The sequence below is a fragment of the Ranitomeya imitator genome, chromosome 7 (genome assembly GCF_032444005.1).
Source record: "Ranitomeya imitator isolate aRanImi1 chromosome 7, aRanImi1.pri, whole genome shotgun sequence".
NCBI classification, from domain to species: Eukaryota; Metazoa; Chordata; class Amphibia; order Anura; family Dendrobatidae; genus Ranitomeya; species Ranitomeya imitator.
The window spans coordinates 6756598-6779646 of record NC_091288.1 but is presented as its reverse complement, the minus strand read 5'-3'; the positions used below and the strand labels follow the sequence as shown (position 1 = coordinate 6779646).

Here is a 23049-nt window from a genome sequence, read left to right as displayed (position 1 = left end):
ACTGCAGAGAAAGGTGGAGAGACAGACCCCAAAAGACTGCAGAGAAAGGTGGAGAGACAGACCCCAAAAGACTGCAGAGAAAGGTGGAGAGACAGTCCCCAAGAGACTGCAGGAGAGACAGACCCCCAAAAGACTGCAGAGAAAGGTGGAGAGACAGACCCCAAAAGACTGCAGAGAAAGGTGGAGAGACAGACCCCAAAAGACTGCAGAGAAAGGAGGAGAGACAGACCCCAAAAGACTACAGAGAAAGGAGGAGAGACAGACCCCAAAAGACTGCAGAGAAAGGTGGGGAGAGACAGACCCCAAAAGACTGCAGAGAAAGGTGGAGAGACAGACCCCAAAAGACTGCAGAGAAAGGTGGAGAGACAGACCCCAAAAGACTGCAGAGAAAGGTGGGAGAGACAGACCCCAAAAGACTGCAGAGAAAGGTGGAGAGACAGACCCCAAAAGACTGCAGAGAAAGGTGGAGAGACAGACCCCCAAAAGACTGCAGAGAAAGGTGGAGAGACAGTCCCCAAGAGACTGCAGGAGAGACAGACCCCCAAAAGACTGCAGAGAAAGGTGGAGAGACAGACCCCAAAAGACTGCAGAGAAAGGTGGAGAGACAGACCCCAAAAGACTACAGAGAAAGGTGGGAGAGACAGACCCCAAAAGACTGCAGAGAAAGGAGGAGAGACAGACCCCAAAAGACTACAGAGAAAGGAGGAGAGACAGACCCCAAAAGACTGCAGAGAAAGGTGGGGAGAGACAGACCCCAAAAGACTGCAGAGAAAGGTGGAGAGACAGACCCCAAAAGACTGCAGAGAAAGGTGGAGAGACAGACCCCAAAAGACTACAGAGAAAGGTGGGAGAGACAGACCCCAAAAGACTGCAGAGAAAGGAGGAGAGACAGACCCCAAAAGACTACAGAGAAAGGAGGAGAGACAGACCCCAAAAGACTGCAGAGAAAGGTGGGGAGAGACAGACCCCAAAAGACTGCAGAGAAAGGTGGAGAGACAGACCCCAAAAGACTGCAGAGAAAGGTGGAGAGACAGACCCCAAAAGACTGCAGAGAAAGGTGGGAGAGACAGACCCCAAAAGACTGCAGAGAAAGGTGGAGAGACAGACCCCAAAAGACTGCAGAGAAAGGTGGAGAGACAGACCCCCAAAAGACTGCAGAGAAAGGTGGAGAGACAGTCCCCAAGAGACTGCAGGAGAGACAGACCCCCAAAAGACTGCAGAGAAAGGTGGAGAGACAGACCCCAAAAGACTGCAGAGAAAGGTGGAGAGACAGACCCCAAAAGACTACAGAGAAAGGTGGGAGAGACAGACCCCAAAAGACTGCAGAGAAAGGAGGAGAGACAGACCCCAAAAGACTACAGAGAAAGGAGGAGAGACAGACCCCAAAAGACTGCAGAGAAAGGTGGGGAGAGACAGACCCCAAAAGACTGCAGAGAAAGGTGGAGAGACAGACCCCAAAAGACTGCAGAGAAAGGTGGAGAGACAGACCCCAAAAGACTGCAGAGAAAGGTGGGAGAGACAGACCCCAAAAGACTGCAGAGAAAGGTGGAGAGACAGACCCCAAGAGACTGCAGAGAAAGGTGGAGAGACAGACCCCAAAAGACTGCAGAGAAAGGAGGAGAGACAGACCCCAAAAGACTGCAGAGAAAGGAGGAAAGACAGACCCCAAAAGACTGCAGAGAAAGGTGGAGAGACAGACCCCAAAAGACTGCAGAGAAAGGTGGGAGAGACAGACCCCAAAAGACTGCAGAGAAAAGTGGGGAGACAGACCCCAAAAGACTGCAGAGAAAGGAGGGAGAGACAGACCCCAAAAGACTGCAGAGAAAGGTGGAGAGACAGACCCCAAAAGACTGCAGAGAAAGGTGGAGAGACAGACCCCAAAAGACTGCAGAGAAAAGTGGGGAGACAGACCCCAAAAGACTGCAGAGAAAGGAGGGAGAGACAGACCCCAAAAGACTGCAGAGAAAGGTGGAGAGACAGACCCCAAAAGACTGCAGAGAAAGGTGGAGAGACAGACCCCAAAAGACTGCAGAGAAAAGTGGGGAGACAGACCCCAAAAGACTGCAGAGAAAGGAGGGAGAGACAGACCCCAAAAGACTACAGAGAAAGGAGGAGAGACAGACCCCAGTGCAGCAGTAACTGAAGAGAAAGGAGGAGAGACAGACCCCAAAAGACTACAGAGAAAGGTGGGAGAGACAGACCCCAAAAGACTGCAGAGAAAGGTGGGAGAGACAGACCCCAAAAGACTGCAGAGAAAGGTGGGAGAGACAGACCCCAAAAGACTACAGAGAAAGGTGGGAGAGACAGACCCCAAAAGACTGCAGAGAAAGGTGGGAGAGACAGACCCCAAAAGACTGCAGAGAAAGGTGGGAGAGACAGACCCCAAAAGACTGCAGAGAAAAGTGGGGAGACAGACCCCAAAAGACTGCAGAGAAAGGAGGGAGAGACAGACCCCAAAAGACTACAGAGAAAGGAGGAGAGACAGACCCCAGTGCAGCAGTAACTGAAGAGAAAGGAGGAGAGACAGACCCCAAAAGACTACAGAGAAAGGTGGGAGAGACAGACCCCAAAAGACTGCAGAGAAAGGTGGGAGAGACAGACCCCAAAAGACTGCAGAGAAAGGTGGGAGAGACAGACCCCAAAAGACTGCAGAGAAAAGTGGAGAGACAGACCCCAAAAGACTGCAGAGAAAAGTGGAGAGACAGACCCCAAAAGACTGCAGAGAAAGGTGGAGAGACAGACCCCAAAAGACTGCAGAGAAAGGTGGAGAGACAGACCCCAAAAGACTGCAGAGAAAGGTGGGAGAGACAGACCCCAAAAGACTGCAGAGAAAGGTGGGAGAGACAGACCCCAAAAGACTGCAGAGAAAAGTGGAGAGACAGACCCCAAAAGACTGCAGAGAAAGGTGGAGAGACAGACCCCAAAAGACTGCAGAGAAAGGTGGAGAGACAGACCCCAGTGCAGCAGTAACTGAAGAGAAAGGTGGTCCTATAAAATACTGACTCCGGGGGCTGAATAGAAATGCACCTGACAATGTGCAGATTTATATCTGTAATATATTTAGTAACATTGTATCATTTCTTTACACGTCACGGACACTTGTTACTTTGTGTTTATATCACAGAAAGTCCCAGTAACATTCATGTACGTTTGTGGGTGAAAGTGACAAAATGTGGAAAAGTTCACGGGGTATGAAGACTTTTTCAAGGCGTTGTAAACTCGAGACATTACACCATATGTGGCCGTTATCAGCGTTGCCCCCTTCCGGGCAGTATATGGGGGTCTTATATGGAGATGAGCGGATCCTGCAGAGGCCGAGCAGGGAACCTCCACACAAGCCGGAATCCCTGAATAACCAACATTCTGTAACATCTCTGTTTGCTGTCAGTGAATGGGAACATTTTCAATAAAGTTCAAGCTGAAAACATCAGTTCCAAATCTCTTCTCCGGGCTGCACACCACCACATGTAACCTGCACTGATACACTGTGACAGATCCTCAGCACCGGATGATATGGGCAGATTTGTGATGACGGTCTGCTCCGCTCACGAAGGATCATCTGCAGTTGTTAGTTGTACAGCTATTAGAGTCTAAACAAGAATGGCCACATTCACTGACAGCAAGCAGAGGTGTTAGAAGTCTTACTGACTGCGGAGGAGGGCAGCTGCGGGTCACATTTTTTTTGCCATTTCTGGAAAGGGAAAAGGAATCGCGGTCACACAAAGACTGAAAATGGCGGAGTTTCTTCCAGACGTGCGCCATTGTTTGCTGCAGCATAACGGCACTGATGGACGCCAGCCGCGAAGAAGAGAGAAGCGTCCACACCCGGGCAGGTCCCTGCGCATGGCGCCAGGAGCGGCGGACTGATGAATGCGCCCCGTGTGCGCCGGTCTGTGGTTCGGGTTTCACCGCCTCCGTTGACGTCTGCAGAATTTCTCACTCTTTGCACTTTCTCGCCGTCACCACAAAGCAGCGAGAATTTATTTTTCCTGTATTTCTCGCCACTTTCCAGGGAGCGCGACAATTAAACGGTTCACTGACGCCTAAACTGTAGTCAGGCAGAACAATTAATTACCGCCTCGCCGCGCACACCACCGCCGCGCCAACCCGCGGGTTTATAGATGGGACGGGAGGATGCTAGATACCGCTGACGGGCGGAGGAGATGAGCGCCGGGCACCGCTGCACGTACACAATTATCGCCCCAAATTGTGACCCTTATTAGATGGTAAAGGCCCAAATCTCGGCCACCTGGCGGCTCCCGAAAATATCAGAAAATGGAAATGAATCCCTGACTTGTCTCTTTCTACAAGTCCCAGCTGTCGGGAGACCACCATCACTGCGGCCACTGAGGCGGAGACCCTGCTGAGCTACACGGCCGGCCACCACTGCCCCCTGTCCTGCCGGGGTCAGTCCTCACTGCTCCGCTCACATTCTATTCATGAACCAGGGAGCTCAGGATAAGCAGAGTATTGCTTTCTGATAGAATAGGTCATAAGACATTGATTGTGGGGGGTTTTCCCGCTAAGACCCCCAAAAGGGACCGGCATAAGTGTTATCCACAATGAGACACCAGCAGGTACAACTCCTTTAAGAAGGGAAATTAAGGTGGTGATATCTGGCGGCAGAGTCTGATGGACGCCGGTTATCACAGCTCTTGCCCCCCGCTAGATGCCCGGTTATCACAGCTCTTGCCCCCACTAGATGCCCGGTTATCACAGCTCTTGCCCCCGCTAGATGCCCGGTTATCACAGCTCTTGCCCCCCCGCTAGATGCCCGGTTATCACAGCTCTCGCCCCCCGCTAGATGCCCGGTTATCACAGCTCTTGCCCCCCGCTAGATGCCCGGTTATCACAGCTCTTGCCCCCGCTGGATGCCCGGTTATCACAGCTCTTGCCCCCGCTGGACGCCCGGTTATCACAGCTCTTGCCCCCGCTGGACGCCCGGTTATCACAGCTCTTGGCCCCGCTGGACGCCCGGTTATCACAGCTCTTGCCCCCGCTGGATGCCCGGTTATCACAGCTCCTGCCCCCGCTGGATGCCCGGTTATCACAGCTCTTGCCCCCGCTAGATGCCCGGTTATCACAGCTCTTGCCCCCGCTAGATGCCCGGTTATCACAGCTCTTGCCCCCGCTGGATGCCCGGTTATCACAGCTCCTGCCCCCGCTGGATGCCCGGTTATCACAGCTCTTGCCCCCGCTAGATGCCCGGTTATCACAGCTCTTGCCCCCGCTGGATGCCCGGTTATCACAGCTCTTGCCCCCGCTGGATGCCCGGTTATCACAGCTCTTGCCCCCGCTGGACGCCCGGTTATCACAGCTCTTGCCCCCGCTGGACGCCCGGTTATCACAGCTCTTGCCCCCGCTGGACGCCCGGTTATCACAGCTCTTGCCCCCGCTGGACGCCCGGTTATCACAGCTCTTGCCCCCGCTGGACGCCCGGTTATCACAGCTCTTGCCCCCGCTGGACGCCCGGTTATCACAACTCTTGCTCCGCTGGACACCCGGTTATCACAGCTCTTGCCCCCGCTGGACGCCCGGTTATCACAGCTCTTGCCCCCGCTGGACGCCCGGTTATCACAGCTCTTGGCCCCGCTGGACGCCCGGTTATCACAGCTCTTGCCCCCGCTGGACGCCCGGTTATCACAGCTCTTGCCCCCGCTGGACACCCAGTTCACTAACTGCACTGACACAGTGTAACAAAGTGTCAGGACAGGACGGAGATTTGTGTTCATATCATAAAAGATTACTTAGAGTGATACATTGTAACGAAACTTCAGCGTCATGAACAGTTCTTGGATGTGTTGTTCTCATTTACTGACAGCAAGCAGAGATCTAGAAAATGGTGAAGTAAAACACAAAGGGGGAAAGTATCAAGACAAAGTCGCACTATTTGTCGCACATTCTATGTGTAACGCCTCGACGACGCTCCTGTGACTCTTAATAAGTGGGTGTGGTTTGTTATGCAAATAAAGTGATCGCTAAGTTTATTAATTTAGGACTTTTTAAGAAGAAAACACGTTTCATTGTTGATTCCGGTGAAGGAGGAGAAACAAAGAGGAAAATCATCTCCAGACGGAGGCGACAGGAAAGATGCGGCAAATCCACCAATTGGCAGCACAGACACAAGCGAAATGGACAGCTAAGCCCCCTCGCTCTGAGTACCCCAGAAGTTAGAACGTCTCCCCTGGGATCCCACCGCTGTGAGTGGTCAGCAGGGACCGGAGACAAACTGCAGCTCCATGTCTGGGCATAAGGGGGCGCTATAGAGAACAGCGGACGTTCCCGGAGGGGTCCGGAATCACAGCGAAGCTTCTGAATTCTGCAGGAGCAGCGCCACCATTGTCTGTGGCCACGTCCGGTATTACTAGAGGAGCTGAATCGCTTTTTCTTCATCTGCGGCAATAATGGGGCCAAACACCAGAATAAACACCAATATCTCAGGCAGGGAGTTAATGAAGCCTCTAATGCTGATGTGCGAGCGCTCCAGGCGCGGCGGCGGGGAGCGGACACAAGGCGGCGCTCCAGAGCTCCGTGCACCAGTGATCGGGGCAGGGCTTCCTCCGCTCCTTTGTTGAAGCTGAAGATGGCTCACCGCGGGTTTCTTAAAGGAGACCGACCCACAAAAAGAAAAACGGAAATGGCAGCATAAATTCCTACACTGGCGCTAACGAATCTGAGCCCGAGATGTGGCCCCCTCTCTGGACATCATTGACCAAAGAGACACAGAACTGATACATTGTAACAAATCGGGACTGGAGGGGATCGTGCTGCTGATGTTACATGAATTGTCTACACTGATACATTGCAGCAAACACTCAGCTGTGAGGGGAATCCCTAGGACAGACGTCATCCCACCAGGGGGCACCGCTTGGTACTTTGGGTTGTGCCCACGATGGTCCTGCAGATCCGTTCCCACTACCTCCGCTGATGGGTGGAAGGTCGGACCCCACTGATCAGATACTGACGGCCCATCCTAAAAAGAAGTCACTACAGTGAAAGGTGTGGACACATCCCTCATAGGCCACGTTCCCACGGTGAGCGTGTCCCACCAGTATTGGTACCCAGCCTACGTGTGAACGCGGCCTACGTGTGTATGAACCAGGATGTTCCCAGTCACTGACAGCAAGCAGAGATTGTAACAATGGAAACCAAGTACAACCCTGCGACCGAGGCGTCAGATATAAATAGGTTGTCGTATGGTGGATGTGATGGATCCGCAGGTGACTGCTCGCTGGGACGCAGAGCCCCCCGTGCCGCCCCCGACCCTGCAGCGAGCACCATTATTAAAGTGTTTTATGCAACAGTTGCTCTTGTCTGCAATTAAATCGCACAATAAAGCAGAGGTGGCTGCGGTCCAGAAACGGCAGAAACAATGTCACCAAGCCTCAAATTATAGATCTCAGGACCCCGGTGATAAGCGGCACTGAGGGGGCTGCACCCAGAGCTGGAGCACGTCCAATACCGCCATTAACTCCTCTGCTGCTGCACAGTATATAGTGCAATGCTCTGCAGACACTGATCGCTCCGGGTGTAGGGAGGTCAGATATCTGCAGCACAGTATATAGTGCAATGCTCTGCAGACGCTGATCGCTCCGGGTGTAGGGAGGTCAGATATCTGCAGCACAGTATATAGTGCAATGCTCTGCAGACGCTGATCGCTCCGGGTGTAGGGAGGTCAGATATCTGCAGCACAGTATATAGTGCAATGCTCTGCAGACACTGATCGCTCCGGGTGTAGGGAGGTCAGATATCTGCAGCACAGTATATAGTGCAATGCTCTGCAGACACTGATCGCTCCGGGTGTAGGGAGGTGAGATATCTGCAGCACAGTATATAGTGCAATGCTCTGCAGACACTGATCGCTCTGGTGTAGGGAGGTGAGATATCTGCAGCACAGTACATAGTGCAATGCTCTGCAGACGCTGATCGCTCCGGGTGTAGGGAGGTCAGATATCTGCAGCACAGTATATAGTGCAATGCTCTGCAGACGCTGATCGCTCCGGGTGTAGGGAGGTCAGATATCTGCAGCACAGTATATAGTGCAATGCTCTGCAGACACTGATCGCTCCGGGTGTAGGGAGGTCAGATATCTGCAGCACAGTATATAGTGCAATGCTCTGCAGACGCTGATCGCTCCGGGTGTAGGGAGGTCAGATATCTGCAGCACAGTATATAGTGCAATGCTCTGCAGACGCTGATCGCTCCGGGTGTAGGGAGGTCAGATATCTGCAGCACAGTATATAGTGCAATGCTCTGCAGACGCTGATCGCTCCGGGTGTAGGGAGGTCAGATATCTGCAGCACAGTATATAGTGCAATGCTCTGCAGACACTGATCGCTCCGGGTGTAGGGAGGTCAGATATCTGCAGCACAGTACACAGTGCAATGCTCTGCAGACGCTGATCACTCCGGGTGTAGGGAGGTGAGATATCTGCAGCACAGTACATAGTGCAATGCTCTGCAGACGCTGATCGCTCAGGGTGTAGGGAGGTCAGATATCTGCAGCACAGTATATAGTGCAATGCTCTGCAGACACTGATCGCTCTGGGTGTAGGGAGGTGAGATATCTGCAGCACAGTATATAGTGCAATGCTCTGCAGACGCTGATCGCTCTGGTGTAGGGAGGTGAGATATCTGCAGCACAGTACATAGTGCAATGCTCTGCAGACGCTGATCGCTCCGGGTGTAGGGAGGTCAGATATCTGCAGCACAGTACATAGTGCAATGCTCTGCAGACACTGATCGCTCCGGGTGTAGGGAGGTCAGATATCTGCAGCACAGTATATAGTGCAATGCTCTGCAGACACTGATCGCTCCGGGTGTAGGGAGGTCAGATATCTGCAGCACAGTATATAGTGCAATGCTCTGCAGACGCTGATCGCTCTGGGTGTAGGGAGATCAGATATCTGCAGCACAGTATATAGTGCAATGCTCTGCAGACACTGATCGCTCCGGGTGTAGGGAGGTCAGATATCTGCAGCACAGTATATAGTGCAATGCTCTGCAGACGCTGATCGCTCTGGGTGTAGGGAGGTCAGATATCTGCAGCACAGTATACAGTGCAATGCTCTGCAGACACTGATCGCTCCGGGTGTAGGGAGGTCAGAGATCTGCAGCACAGTATATAGTGCAATGCTCTGCAGACACTGATCGCTCTGGGTGTAGGGAGGTCAGATATCTGCAGCACAGTACATAGTGCAATGCTCTGCAGACGCTGATCGCTCCGGGTGTAGGGAGGTCAGATATCTGCAGCACAGTACATAGTGCAATGCTCTGCAGACACTGATCGCTCTGGGTGTAGGGAGGTCAGATATCTGCAGCACAGTACATAGTGCAATGCTCTGCAGACGCTGATCGCTCCGGGTGTAGGGAGGTCAGATATCTGCAGCACAGTACATAGTGCAATGCTCTGCAGACGCTGATCGCTCCGGGTGTAGGGAGGTCAGATATCTGCAGCACAGTATATAGTGCAATGCTCTGCAGACACTGATCGCTCCGGGTGTAGGGAGGTCAGAGATCTGCAGCACAGTATATAGTGCAATGCTCTGCAGACACTGATCGCTCCGGGTGTAGGGAGGTCAGATATCTGCAGCACAGTACATAGTGCAATGCTCTGCAGACGCTGATCGCTCCGGGTGTAGGGAGGTGAGATATCTGCAGCACAGTACATAGTGCAATGCTCTGCAGACGCTGATCGCTCCGGGTGTAGGGAGGTCAGATATCTGCAGCAGAGTATATAGTGCAATGCTCTGCAGACGCTGATCGCTCTGGGTGTAGGGAGGTGAGATATCTGCAGCACAGTATATAGTGCAATGCTCTGCAGACGCTGATCGCTCTGGTGTAGGGAGGTGAGATATCTGCAGCACAGTACATAGTGCAATGCTCTGCAGACACTGATCGCTCCGGGTGTAGGGAGGTCAGATATCTGCAGCACAGTATATAGTGCAATGCTCTGCAGACACTGATCGCTCCGGGTGTAGGGAGGTCAGATATCTGCAGCACAGTATATAGTGCAATGCTCTGCAGACGCTGATCGCTCTGGGTGTAGGGAGGTCAGATATCTGCAGCACAGTATATAGTGCAATGCTCTGCAGACACTGATCGCTCCGGGTGTAGGGAGGTCAGATATCTGCAGCACAGTATATAGTGCAATGCTCTGCAGACGCTGATCGCTCTGGGTGTAGGCAGGTCAGATATCTGCAGCACAGTATACAGTGCAATGCTCTGCAGACACTGATCGCTCAGGTGTAGGGAGGTGAGATATCTGCAGCACAGTATATAGTGCAATGCTCTGCAGACGCTGATCGCTCCGGGTGTAGGGAGGTCAGAGATCTGCAGCACAGTATATAGTGCAATGCTCTGCAGACACTGATCGCTCCGGGTGTAGGGAGGTCAGAGATCTGCAGCACAGTATATAGTGCAATGCTCTGCAGACACTGATCGCTCCGGGTGTAGGGAGGTCAGATATCTGCAGCACAGTATATAGTGCAATGCTCTGCAGACGCTGATCGCTCCGGGTGTAGGGAGGTCAGATATCTGCAGCACAGTATATAGTGCAATGCTCTGCAGACGCTGATCGCTCCGGGTGTAGGGAGGTCAGATATCTGCAGCACAGTACATAGTGCAATGCTCTGCAGACGCTGATCGCTCCGGGTGTAGGGAGGTCAGATATCTGCAGCACAGTATATAGTGCAATGCTCTGCAGACGCTGATCGCTCCGGGTGTAGGGAGGTCAGATATCTGCAGCACAGTATATAGTGCAATGCTCTGCAGACGCTGATCGCTCTGGGTGTAGGGAGGTGAGATATCTGCAGCACAGTATATAGTGCAATGCTCTGCAGACGCTGATCGCTCTGGTGTAGGGAGGTGAGATATCTGCAGCACAGTACATAGTGCAATGCTCTGCAGACGCTGATCGCTCCGGGTGTAGGGAGGTCAGATATCTGCAGCACAGTATATAGTGCAATGCTCTGCAGACACTGATCGCTCCGGGTGTAGGGAGGTCAGATATCTGCAGCACAGTATATAGTGCAATGCTCTGCAGACGCTGATCGCTCTGGTGTAGGGAGGTGAGATATCTGCAGCACAGTACATAGTGCAATGCTCTGCAGACACTGATCGCTCCGGGTGTAGGGAGGTCAGATATCTGCAGCACAGTATATAGTGCAATGCTCTGCAGACGCTGATCGCTCCGGGTGTAGGGAGGTCAGATATCTGCAGCACAGTATATAGTGCAATGCTCTGCAGACACTGATCGCTCCGGGTGTAGGGAGGTCAGATATCTGCAGCACAGTATATAGTGCAATGCTCTGCAGACGCTGATCGCTCTGGGTGTAGGGAGGTCAGATATCTGCAGCACAGTATATAGTGCAATGCTCTGCAGACACTGATCGCTCCGGGTGTAGGGAGGTCAGATATCTGCAGCACAGTATTACATAGTTAGTAAGGCCGAAAAAAGACATTTGTCCATCCAGTTCAGCCTATATTCCATCATAATAAATCCCCAGATCTACGTCCTTCTACAGAACCTAATAATTGTATGATACAATATTGTTCTGCTCCAGGAAGACATCCAGGCCTCTCTTGAACCCCTCGACTGAGTTCGCCATCACCACCTCCTCAGGCAAGCAATTCCAGATTCTCACTGCCCTAACAGTAAAGAATCCTCTTCTATGTTGGTGGAAAAACCTTCTCTCCTCCAGACGCAAAGAATGCCCCCTTGTGCCCGTCACCTTCCTTGGTATAAACAGAGCCTCAGCGAGATATTTGTATTGTCCCCTTATATACTTATACATGGTTATTAGATCGCCCCTCAGTCGTCTTTTTTCTAGACTAAATAATCCTAATTTCGCTAATCTATCTGGGTATTGTAGTTCTCCCATCCCCTTTATTAATTTTGTTGCCCTCCTTTGTACTCTCTCTAGTTCCATTATATCCTTCCTGAGCACCGGTGCCCAAAACTGGACACAGTACTCCATGTGCGGTCTAACTAGGGATTTGTACAGAGGCAGTATAATGCTCTCATCATGTGTATCCAGACCTCTTTTAATGCACCCCATGATCCTGTTTGCCTTGGCAGCTGCTGCCTGGCACTGGCTGCTCCAGGTAAGTTTATCATTAACTAGGATCCCCAAGTCCTTCTCCCTGTCAGATTTACCCAGTGGTTTCCCGTTCAGTGTGTAATGGTGATATTGATTCCCTCTTCCCATGTGTATAACCTTACATTTATCATTGTTAAACCTCATCTGCCACCTTTCAGCCCAAGTTTCCAACTTATCCAGATCCATCTGTAGCAGAATACTATCTTCTCTTGTATTAACTGCTTTACATAGTTTTGTATCATCTGCAAATATTGATATTTTACTGTGTAAACCTTCTACCAGATCATTAATGAATATGTTGAAGAGAACAGGTCCCAATACTGACCCCTGCGGTCCCCACTGGTCACAGCGACCCAGTTAGAGACTATACCATTTATAACCACCCTCTGCTTTCTATCACTAAGCCAGTTACTAACCCATTTACACACATTTTCCCCCAGACCAAGCATTCTCATTTTGTGTACCAACCTCTTGTGCGGCACGGTATCAAACGCTTTGGAAAAATCGAGATATACCACGTCCAATGACTCACCGTGGTCCAGCCTATAGCTTACCTCTTCATAAAAACTGATTAGATTGGTTTGACAGGAGCGATTTCTCATAAACCCATGCTGATATGGAGTTAAACAGTTATTCTCATTGAGATAATCCAGAATAACATCCCTCAGAAACCCTTCAAATATTTTACCAACAATAGAGGTTAGACTTACTAACTTATATACTTAGTATATAGTGCAATGCTCTGCAGACGCTGATCGCTCTGGGTGTAGGCAGGTCAGATATCTGCAGCACAGTATATAGTGCAATGCTCTGCAGACGCTGATCACTCCGGGTGTAGGGAGGTCAGATATCTGCAGCACAGTATATAGTGCAATGCTCTGCAGACGCTGATCACTCCGGGTGTAGGGAGGTCAGATATCTGCAGCACAGTATATAGTGCAATGCTCTGCAGACGCTGATCGCTCCGGGTGTAGGGAGGTCAGATATCTGCAGCACAGTATATAGTGCAATGCTCTGCAGACGCTGATCGCTCTGGGTGTAGGGAGGTCAGATATCTGCAGCACAGCGGGGGTCCCCCGTGCTATCCCCCTGTGTGGTCCTATAGAGATGTGAGCCCCCGCTGATTCGCCGGATTCACTGCAGAAGTGATTATTACATGTTAATGAAATCCTGCCCCAAACCCGACACCCGTGATTCTGCGCTGAATCTGCGGGGCGACAGGACAGAAGCATTCAAGGAGATTCCACAGAGGGGTCCTGCAGTAAAGCTGCGACTTCCCAGACCCCCTGTCCTGAGATTGGATGGAGTGTCCCTTTAAGTGCGGCCCCTGCAGAAGAAGATCATTATAAAGAGGGAAAAGCCGCTGATGTGGAACCGCTCAGCTCCTCTGTAGCCGGACTACTGGGGTCCGCCAGCTATTCTGTGTGGTTCGGGGGGCTCTTACCTCCGTCTTCCCCTTGCTCTGACACGATCTGCGGGTGTCTTCATCAGAACTCCACTCTGCCACCTGAAACACACAAAATAAATGGAAAAAAGGTGACAAAATAGAAGTCTGGGGTCTGTCATGTTCTGATTATTCGAGCTCCTCCATACTTTACACTGCAGGCTGCATCCAAAGAATAGAGAATAGAAGCAGAATAGAAACAAAGTAACAAAAAGAGGAATTTGTCATTCACAAGCCATAAATATTAAAAAGGATGATAATACGGGGAGAGAACACAGCAGCACTAAACGCCACGAGTCCATGTGCCCCCCACGAGTCCATGTGCCCCCCACGAGTCCATGTATCCCCCCATATGTCCATATACCCCCCCACGAGTACATGTGCCCCCCACGAGTCCATGTATCCCCCCTCACGTGTCCATGTACCCCCCACAAGTCCATGTATCCCCCTACGAGTCCATGTATCCCCCCGTGTCCATGTATCCCCCCACGTGTCCATGTACCCCCCTACGAGTCCATGTATCCCCCCCGAGTCCATGTACCCCCACGAGTCCATGTATCCCCCCACATGTCCATGTATCCCCCCACGTGTCCATGTATCCCCCGTGTCCATGTATCCCCCCACGTGTCCATGTATCCCCCCACGTGTCCATGTATCCCCCCCACGTGTCCATGTATCCCCCCACGTGTCCATGTATCCCCCCACGTGTCCATGTCCCCCCCTACGAGTCCATGTACACCCCACGAGTCCATGTTCCCCCCACGAGTCCATGTTCCCCCACGAGTCCATGTTCCCCCACGAGTCTATGTTCCCCCCACGAGTCCATGTACGCCCCACGAGTCCATGTATCCCCCTCACGTGTCCATGTACCCCCGAGTCCATGTACCCCCCTGCCTCACATGGCGGCCGTAGTCAGAGCCGGATTCCAGAACAGATACATACTGCGCTGCCCGATCACAACGATGGAAAGAGAACAGGGCAGCCCCCCATTACTATTCGCCCCCCGTCCATCTGTATTCATCAGTAGTGAACCCCTGAGAATCAGACAGTAAGGGGTTAATGGCATCACTATATTTTATGGGCCATAATTCTCACGCCCAAATTATGAGATCAGAAACACCGCAGCCCCCAAAGCAGAGACCCCCTGATCAGAGCAGAGGGAGGATCAGGAGAGAATGCACAAAATGCTGGCGGCAGTGAGACGCGCGCTATCGAAACGTAAAAGTCTGGGAAGATTCCGGCCGTCACTGACAACATGGTGGACTTATAAAAAAGCCAAAAATATAAAAAACTAAAGAGAAAAGACAAAAAATAATGAGCAGAAATGTCAGCAACGAGCGGCAGAAACATCCGGGCCTGGAGTCTATTACTAGAGTCTAAACCCATAATGTTCATCCCCGGAAACCCTGCCACCGCTCCAGCTGTGACCGACCCCCCACCAAAAGCGGGGGCACCCGAATATTCAAAGCGGCTGTGCCACCGGCAATACAAGGAAGATAGATAGAAAGAAAGATAGATAGATAATAGATAGATAGATAGATAGATAGATAGATAGATAGATAGATAGATAGATAGATAGATAGATAGATAGATAGATAATAGATAATATATAGATAGATAGATAGATAGATAATAGATAGATAATAGACAGATAGATAGATAATAGATAGATAGATAATAGATAAATAGATGGATAATAGATAGATAATAGATAGATGATAGATAGATAATAGATAGATAGATAAATAATAGATAGATAATAGATAGATAGATAGATAGATAGATAGATAGATAGATAGATAATAGATAGATAATATATAGATAAATATAGATAATAGATAGATAATATATAGATAGATAGATAATAGATAGATAATAGATAGATAGATAGATAGATAATAGATAAATAGATGGATAATAGATAGATAGATGATAGATAGATAGATAGATAATAGATAGATAAATAAATGATAGATAGATAGATAGTAGATAGATAATAGATAATAGATAGATAATAGACAGATAGATAGATAATAGATACATAGATAGATAGATAGATAGATAGATAGATAGATAATAGATAGATAATAGATAGATATATAGATAGATAGATAATAGATAGATAGATGGATGGATAATAGATAGATAATAGATAGATAGATAAATGATAGATAGATAGATAGATAGATAGATAGATAGATAGATAGATAGATAGATAGTAGATAGATAGATAATAGATAGATAATAGATAGATAGATAGATAGATAGATAGATAGATAGATAATAGATACATAGATAGATAGATAATATATAGATAGATAATAGATAGATAATAGATAGATAGATAGATAGATAGATAGATAATAGATAGATAATAGATAGATAGATAATAGATAGATATATAGATAGATAGATAATAGATTGATAGATAGATAATAGATAGATAGATGATAGATAGATAATATATAGATAGATAGATAATAGATAGATAGATAATAGATAAATAGATGGATAATAGATAGATAATAGATAGATAGATGATAGATAGATAGATAATAGATAGATAGATAAATGATAGATAGATAGATAGTAGATAGATAGATAATAGATAATAGATAGACAGATATATAATAGATACATAGATATATAGATAGATAGATAGATAGATACATAGATAGATAGATAGATAGATAATAGATATATAGATAGATAGATAGATAATAGATAGATAATAGATAGATATATAGATAGATAGATAGATAGATAGATAGATAGATAGATAGATAGATAGATGGATGGATAATAGATAGATAGATAGATAGATAATAGATAGATAGATAGATAGATAGATAGATAGATAGATAATAGATAGATAATAGATAGATAGATAGATAATAGATAGATATATAGATAGATAGATAATAGATAGATAGATAGATAGATAGATAGATAATAGATAGATAGATGATAGATAGATAGATGATAGATAGATAATAGATAGATAGATAAATAGATAGATGATAGATAATAGATAGATGATAGATAGATAATAGATAGATAGATAAATAGATAGATAGATAGATAGATAGAGGGATGGGCACATTTTCTTTTAGGCGGCAGCTCCATTATTGGGGGATGAAATCTCCAACAGATGAGAAGCAAACTTCTCATATAACAAAGGAGGAATCTGAATAAAAATGAAGAAATTTATGGATTTTCCAATATGAATTGCAACAAAGTAACAGTAAAGTCCTCATACAATGTAACAACATGCGAAACACACAGGAAATCAGAGCAGAACTCCGACTTCAGCTGCAGTGACAGTGCGCTCTGCCGCCCCAGTGGTATCAGGGTCCAGCACTGCAGATTCTGATAAAAAATAAACCATAAACCATGATATCCCTTCTATCCGGCTGATCACATTACCTAAGATAAGATAAATCTGCCTCTCACCATTTCCTACACAAACCTCAGCGCTCTGTGCCCCTTCCCGGGATGTTAACCCCTTTTTTGTGATTTCGTAGACGGACTCCACATGTTACATCTTGCTCAGACAATCTACACAATCACCCGGCTGCAGAGCGCTGATCTGACAGATATTCCAGGTGAGGGACGGCGGGGTCTGCAGGTAAAACTTGTCCCAGCCTGACGATGACCGGAGTCACTAGACGTCACTTAGGAGACGACCGCCAAACACTCCACGTACTGACTCACAACCGAAGATATCCAGACAGGAATCATTACCAAAAGTCTCATCACCACAAAATCCGATCATAAAAGAAAAATCCAACAACATAAATACAACCAGTAACAGAAAAAAGGTCTACATCACTGCAGGTTTATGTGCGGTAATCACCGACCCAAACCTGTGACCAACATACAAGAACTGACATGTATCACTCCAGGTGTGCGAGACGCCGAACATCCCCCAATGCACACGGAAGAGCAGCTACTATAATACTGCCCCTATGTACAAGAATAGAACTACAATAATACTGTCCCTATGTACAAGAATATAACTACTATAATACTGCTCCTATATACAATATAACTACTATAATACTGCTTCTATGTACAAGAATATAACTACTATAATACTGCTCCTATATACAAGAATATAACTACTATAATACTGCCCCTATGTACAAGAACATAACTACTATAATACTGCTCCTATATACAAGAATATAACTACTATAATACTGCCCCTATGTACAAGAACATAACTACTATAATACTGCTCCTATATACAAGAATATAACTACTATAATACTGCTCCTATGTACAAGAATATAACTACTGTAATACTGCTCCTATATACAAGAATATAACTACTATAATACTGCCCCTATATACAAGAATATAATTGCTATAATACTGCCCCTATGTACAAGAATAGAACTACAATAATACTGTCCCTATGTACAAGAATATAACTACTATAATACTGCTCCTATATACAAGAATATAACTACTATAATACTGCTTCTATGTACAAGAATATAACTACTATAATACTGCTCCTATATACAAGAATATAACTACTATAATACTGCTCCTATGTACAAGAATATAACTACTGTAATACTGCTCCTATATACAAGAATATAACTACTATAATACTGCCCCTATATACAAGAATATAACTGCTATAATACTGCCCCTATGTACAAGAATATAACTACTATAATACTGCCCCTATATACAATATAACTGCTATAATACTGCCCCTATGTACAATATAACTACTATAATACTGCCCCTATGTACAAGAATATAACTACTATAAAACTGCCCCTATGTACAAGAATATAACTACTATAATACTGCCCCTATGTACAAGAATATAACTACTATAATACTGCCCCTATGTACAAGAATATAACCACTATAATACTGCCCCTATGTACAAGAATATAACCACTATAATACTGCTCCTATGTACAAGAATATAACCACTATAATACTGCCCCTATGTACAAGAATATAACTACTATAATACCGCCCCTATGTACAAGAATATAACTACTATAATACTGCCCCTATGTACAAGAATAGAACTACAATAATACTGCCCCCTATGTACAAGAATATAACTACTATAATACTGCTCCTATGTACAAGAATATAACTACTATAATAATGCCCCTATGTAAAAGAATAGAACTACAATAATACTGCCCCTTATGTACAAGAATATAACTACTATAATACTGCCCCTATGTACAAGAATATAACTACTATAATACTGCTCCTATGTACAAGAATATAACTACTATAATACTGCCCCTATGTACAAAAATATAACTACTATAATACTGTCCCCTATGTACAAGAATATAACTACTATAATACTGCCCCTATGTACAAGAATATGACTACTATAATACTGCCCCCTATGTACAAGAATATAACTACTATAATACTGCTCCTATGTGCAAGAATATAACTACTATAATACTGCTCCTATGTACAAGAATATAACTACTATAATACTGCTCCCTATGTACAAGAATATAACTACTATAATACTGCTCCCTATGTACAAGAATATAACTACTATAATACTGCCCCCTATGTACAAGAATATAACTACTATAATACTGCCCCTAATTACAAGAATATAACTACTATAATACTGCCCCTAATTACAAGAATATAACTACTATAATACTGCCCCTATATACAAGAATATAGCTACTATAATACTGCCCTGTGTACAAGAATATAACTACTATAATACTGCTCCTATGTACAAGAATATAACTACTATAATACTGCTCCTATGTACAAGAATATAACTACTATAATACTGCTCCTATATACAAGAATATAACTACTATAATACTGCTCCTATGTACAAGAATATAACTACTATAATACTGCTCCTATGTACAAGAATATAACTACTATAATACTGCTCCTATATACAAGAATATAACTACTATAATACTGCTCCTATGTACAAGAATATAACTACTATAATACTGCTCCTATGTACAAGAATATAACTACTATAATACTGCTCCCTATGTACAACAATATAACTACTATAATACTGCCCTCTATGTACAAGAATATAACTACTATAATACTGCTCCCTATGTACAAGAATATAACTACTATAATACTGCTCCTATGTACAAGAATATAACTACTATAATACTGCTTCCGATATATAAGAATATAACTACTATAATACTGCCCCTATGTACAAGAATATAACTACTATAATACTGCTTCCGATATATAAGAATACACGGGAACTGCTATAATACTGCTGCTTATATGGTAACTGGTTATACGGGGATCAGTCTCAGTACTGCACAGGTATATATGGGGCAGTTGGATTTTGGGTGCGGGTGGTGATGGCGCCCGTCAGTGATCCCTTCCTTCCCCGGCTTCTCTCCTATATGGACATGCAGAGCGCAGGATTTTCTGCATTCCTCTGCGCTGCTCCGCAGTCCTCCTCTCGCAGTCTTCCTCTCGCAGCCCTCCTCTCGCAGCCCTCCTCTCCCAGTCCTCCTCTCGCAGCCCTCCTCTCCCAGTCCTCCTCTCGCAGCCCTCCTCTCGCAGCCCTCCTCTCGCAGTCCTCCTCTCCCAGTCCTCCTCTCCCAGTCCTCCTCTCGCAGCCCTCCTCTCGCAGCCCTCCTCTCCCAGTCCTCCTCTCGCAGCCCTCCTCTCGCAGCCCTCCTCTCGCAGCCCTCCTCTCCCAGTCCTCCTCTCGCAGTCCTCCTCTCGCAGTCCTCCTCTCGCAGCCCTCCTCTCGCAGCCCTCCTCTCGCAGCCCTCCTCTCGCAGCCCTCCTCTCGCAGCCCTCCTCTCGCAGCCCTCCTCTCCCAGTCCTCCTCTCCCAGTCCTCCTCTCCCAGTCCTCCTCTCGCAGTCCTCCTCTCGCAGTCCTCCTCTCCCAGTCCTCTCGCAGTCCTCCTCTCTGTTTACATGTCAGGCTGCTGCTCTGGGAAGATCTATGGGGCTTCTTGGTGGAACATCGGGGTCAGCAAGTGCTGGAAATGTACAGTAAAGCCCCCGGGAGCTCCCTGTCCATATCTGGGATGGAACTGCGCCAGTTGCAGAGTGCTGTGCGTGCGTGCGGACCCCCAGTGCCAGGGCCCAGGAGACGCTCGCTGCTGGAATTGCTTTATTTCTGCAGTCTTTTCATTGTGACATTTTAGCTTTTGTGAATAATTCCAAAGGCTCCAGCAACAAAAGAACCAGTCAATTTATTACCCGCTCCCAGTATCGGCGCAGCACAGCGGACTCGCAGCGTATTTATGAGGCCGCCGCGCCGTCCCTTAATCTTCCTGGGCCAATTAGTAGCGGGTCCATTATATAAACCCCCGGCGTTCTGTATGTTACGGATTATCGGCCGCTCCTCTAAACACAGGAAAACAGCTGGAAAATGAGTCGAGCTACAATTCACCGACATGAAGCACAGCAGGAGGACAATGGAGGACGCAGACATTACTGAGGCTTAGCCACGTTTACGAGGCATTGATCACCACTGTCAATATCTCTGATTCTTGTCAGTGAATAGAGAATATTCTACACAGCGGAGGGCTGGTGAGGATAAAGTCACACAAGTGCAGAAGAAGGAGACGATTCCTCATCTGTGGAAACTTACACAACCAATCCGTTTCCTATGGGAATAATGACAATGAATCCGTAAAGACTGGACGCCACGCGGATGATCTGGATACAATGTTTGTGCTCCCATAGACTTGAATAGGAAAGTGTCATCTGAAATATGGAGGAGAGGAATGGAGGCTGCAGAACAGTCAGTATTGTGAGCAGCCGCCGGAATAATGTCGGTCCGAGACTTGTTAGACCATGTCAGGAGCTTTTTTTCACGGACAGGATCAGAACTGACAGTGCAGTCGTTTGATCGTACGCTTACAATGTATCCAGTCAGACAATCAGATGACTTTCAGCATCTCACACGTCAGGAATTGCCCAGAAACATTTTTTTCCTGCAAATTCGGTTACTTGTGGGAAAGAATCAGCTGTTCTGCAACACAGAGATGTGGGGGGATGGGCGACGTACCTGGATGAGGGAGACGTTGTAGAGACTCAGCCTGAAGAGATGATTCCTGCGACGGAGAAAGAGAAAAACCGGATGAAACTCAGAAATGAACACAAAGCGTCACAGATTGTATCAGAGATTATCGATATTATGTATCACAGATTCCTGCATGATATACAAGTAACAGATTATCTACATGGTAACACACAATATCCTGTGACAGTGAATGTATCCACTACTCTTAATTGCATCACAAGTAAGATAAATAGACATGCTGCAGTCTGGAAAGACGCGCTGCATGTCCTTCTCCACAGGAAAGCCGTGGGCGTCTCTGGACGCATAGTGGACATGGGGTTTCCTGAAAACCCATCCACTATGCTGTAACATCTGCCCACTGAGGGTAGGATGCTGTGGGGGTACGCCGTGACCACCCGCAGCGATTACTGACCAAGGCGAACGTACCCTTATTAAGAGGGAGATGATATCGGTGCAGATTAAGCTGCGCACATTGAGGAGTGACAGGTGCGGTGCGGAGAAGGTCACAGCACGACTGATAAATATTCCATTCAGCCATTAGAATGTGTTTCCACACAAATAATTCATTCGGCTTCATTATTATATCGCATTTATTGCTCATTTCTATGTTTTTTCTTTGTTTTGAAAACAAAGATTTTGAAGACAGACATCTAGTCTGTAACTGAAGGACAAGCGTTCCTCACAAGAACCGTCTGCCGGACGTCTGGGCACAAAACCATCCTCGAAATCCGGAAATTGTTTAAACAAATCTGACTCTTCGTCCTCCTCCGAGCTTTAGCTTCTCACCCTTCCCATGCGCCACGACCGCGGGTAAAGCTCGTTACCTGCAAATATTTGGAGCTATTTTCATGTCTCTTTATATTGGATCGGCTATTTTACTCGTTCATGATCTCTTACCTTCCATGTATATGTCCTACTGTGACATGATCGATACATATATGTGGGTTCTCCATACAGTATAATGGCCATAGGAGGACGAGTCACTCTCTGTGATATCATTCTATAATCACACATTTAACGATACTTGGAACACGTGTTTTGGGTGTTACTATGTTTCTGGCTTCTGTTTTTTGTACACCATTGTTTTCTCTGTAATACTATGGTGGGACCTCGATATTGATACATTAGTCTGTGATAAACGTTGATGGAATGTTATAATATTTGTATCCGGTTTCTGCAGGTTATACGCAGCCTGGTTGTGGTGTGTGCAGGTGATAAAGCCTCGTGTCGGACTCCGGTGTGTCGCCCTGTGGAGGACAGTCCGGGCCTCTATTGCTGCGGCCTCCACGCTCGGACCCCCGGCCGCTGATTCCTCTCATCTTTTATGTTAGACTAGATGGCAGCCCGATTCTAAAGAATCGGGAGTCTAGAATCCATATATACTTGAAATTCGGCAGGAGCTTGAAGAGCAACGTCACTGGGCCGCCTCCACGCAGTAGAAACTTGCT

At 47.0% G+C, this 23049-nt stretch overlaps 1 protein-coding gene across 1 annotated transcript in view; it reads right to left on the bottom strand.

Annotated features, from left to right (window-relative positions):
* The window catches only part of SEMA5B (semaphorin 5B), a 265455-nt gene that overhangs the window by 83921 nt on the left and 158485 nt on the right, over positions 1-23049 (bottom strand). Inside the window, exons 5-6 of the mRNA XM_069732617.1 lie at positions 21587-21632; positions 13545-13607 (exon numbers count right to left, since the gene is read on the bottom strand). Coding sequence (XP_069588718.1) covers positions 13545-13607; positions 21587-21632 — 109 coding nt within the window. The remainder of the gene's footprint in view (positions 1-13544; positions 13608-21586; positions 21633-23049) is intronic.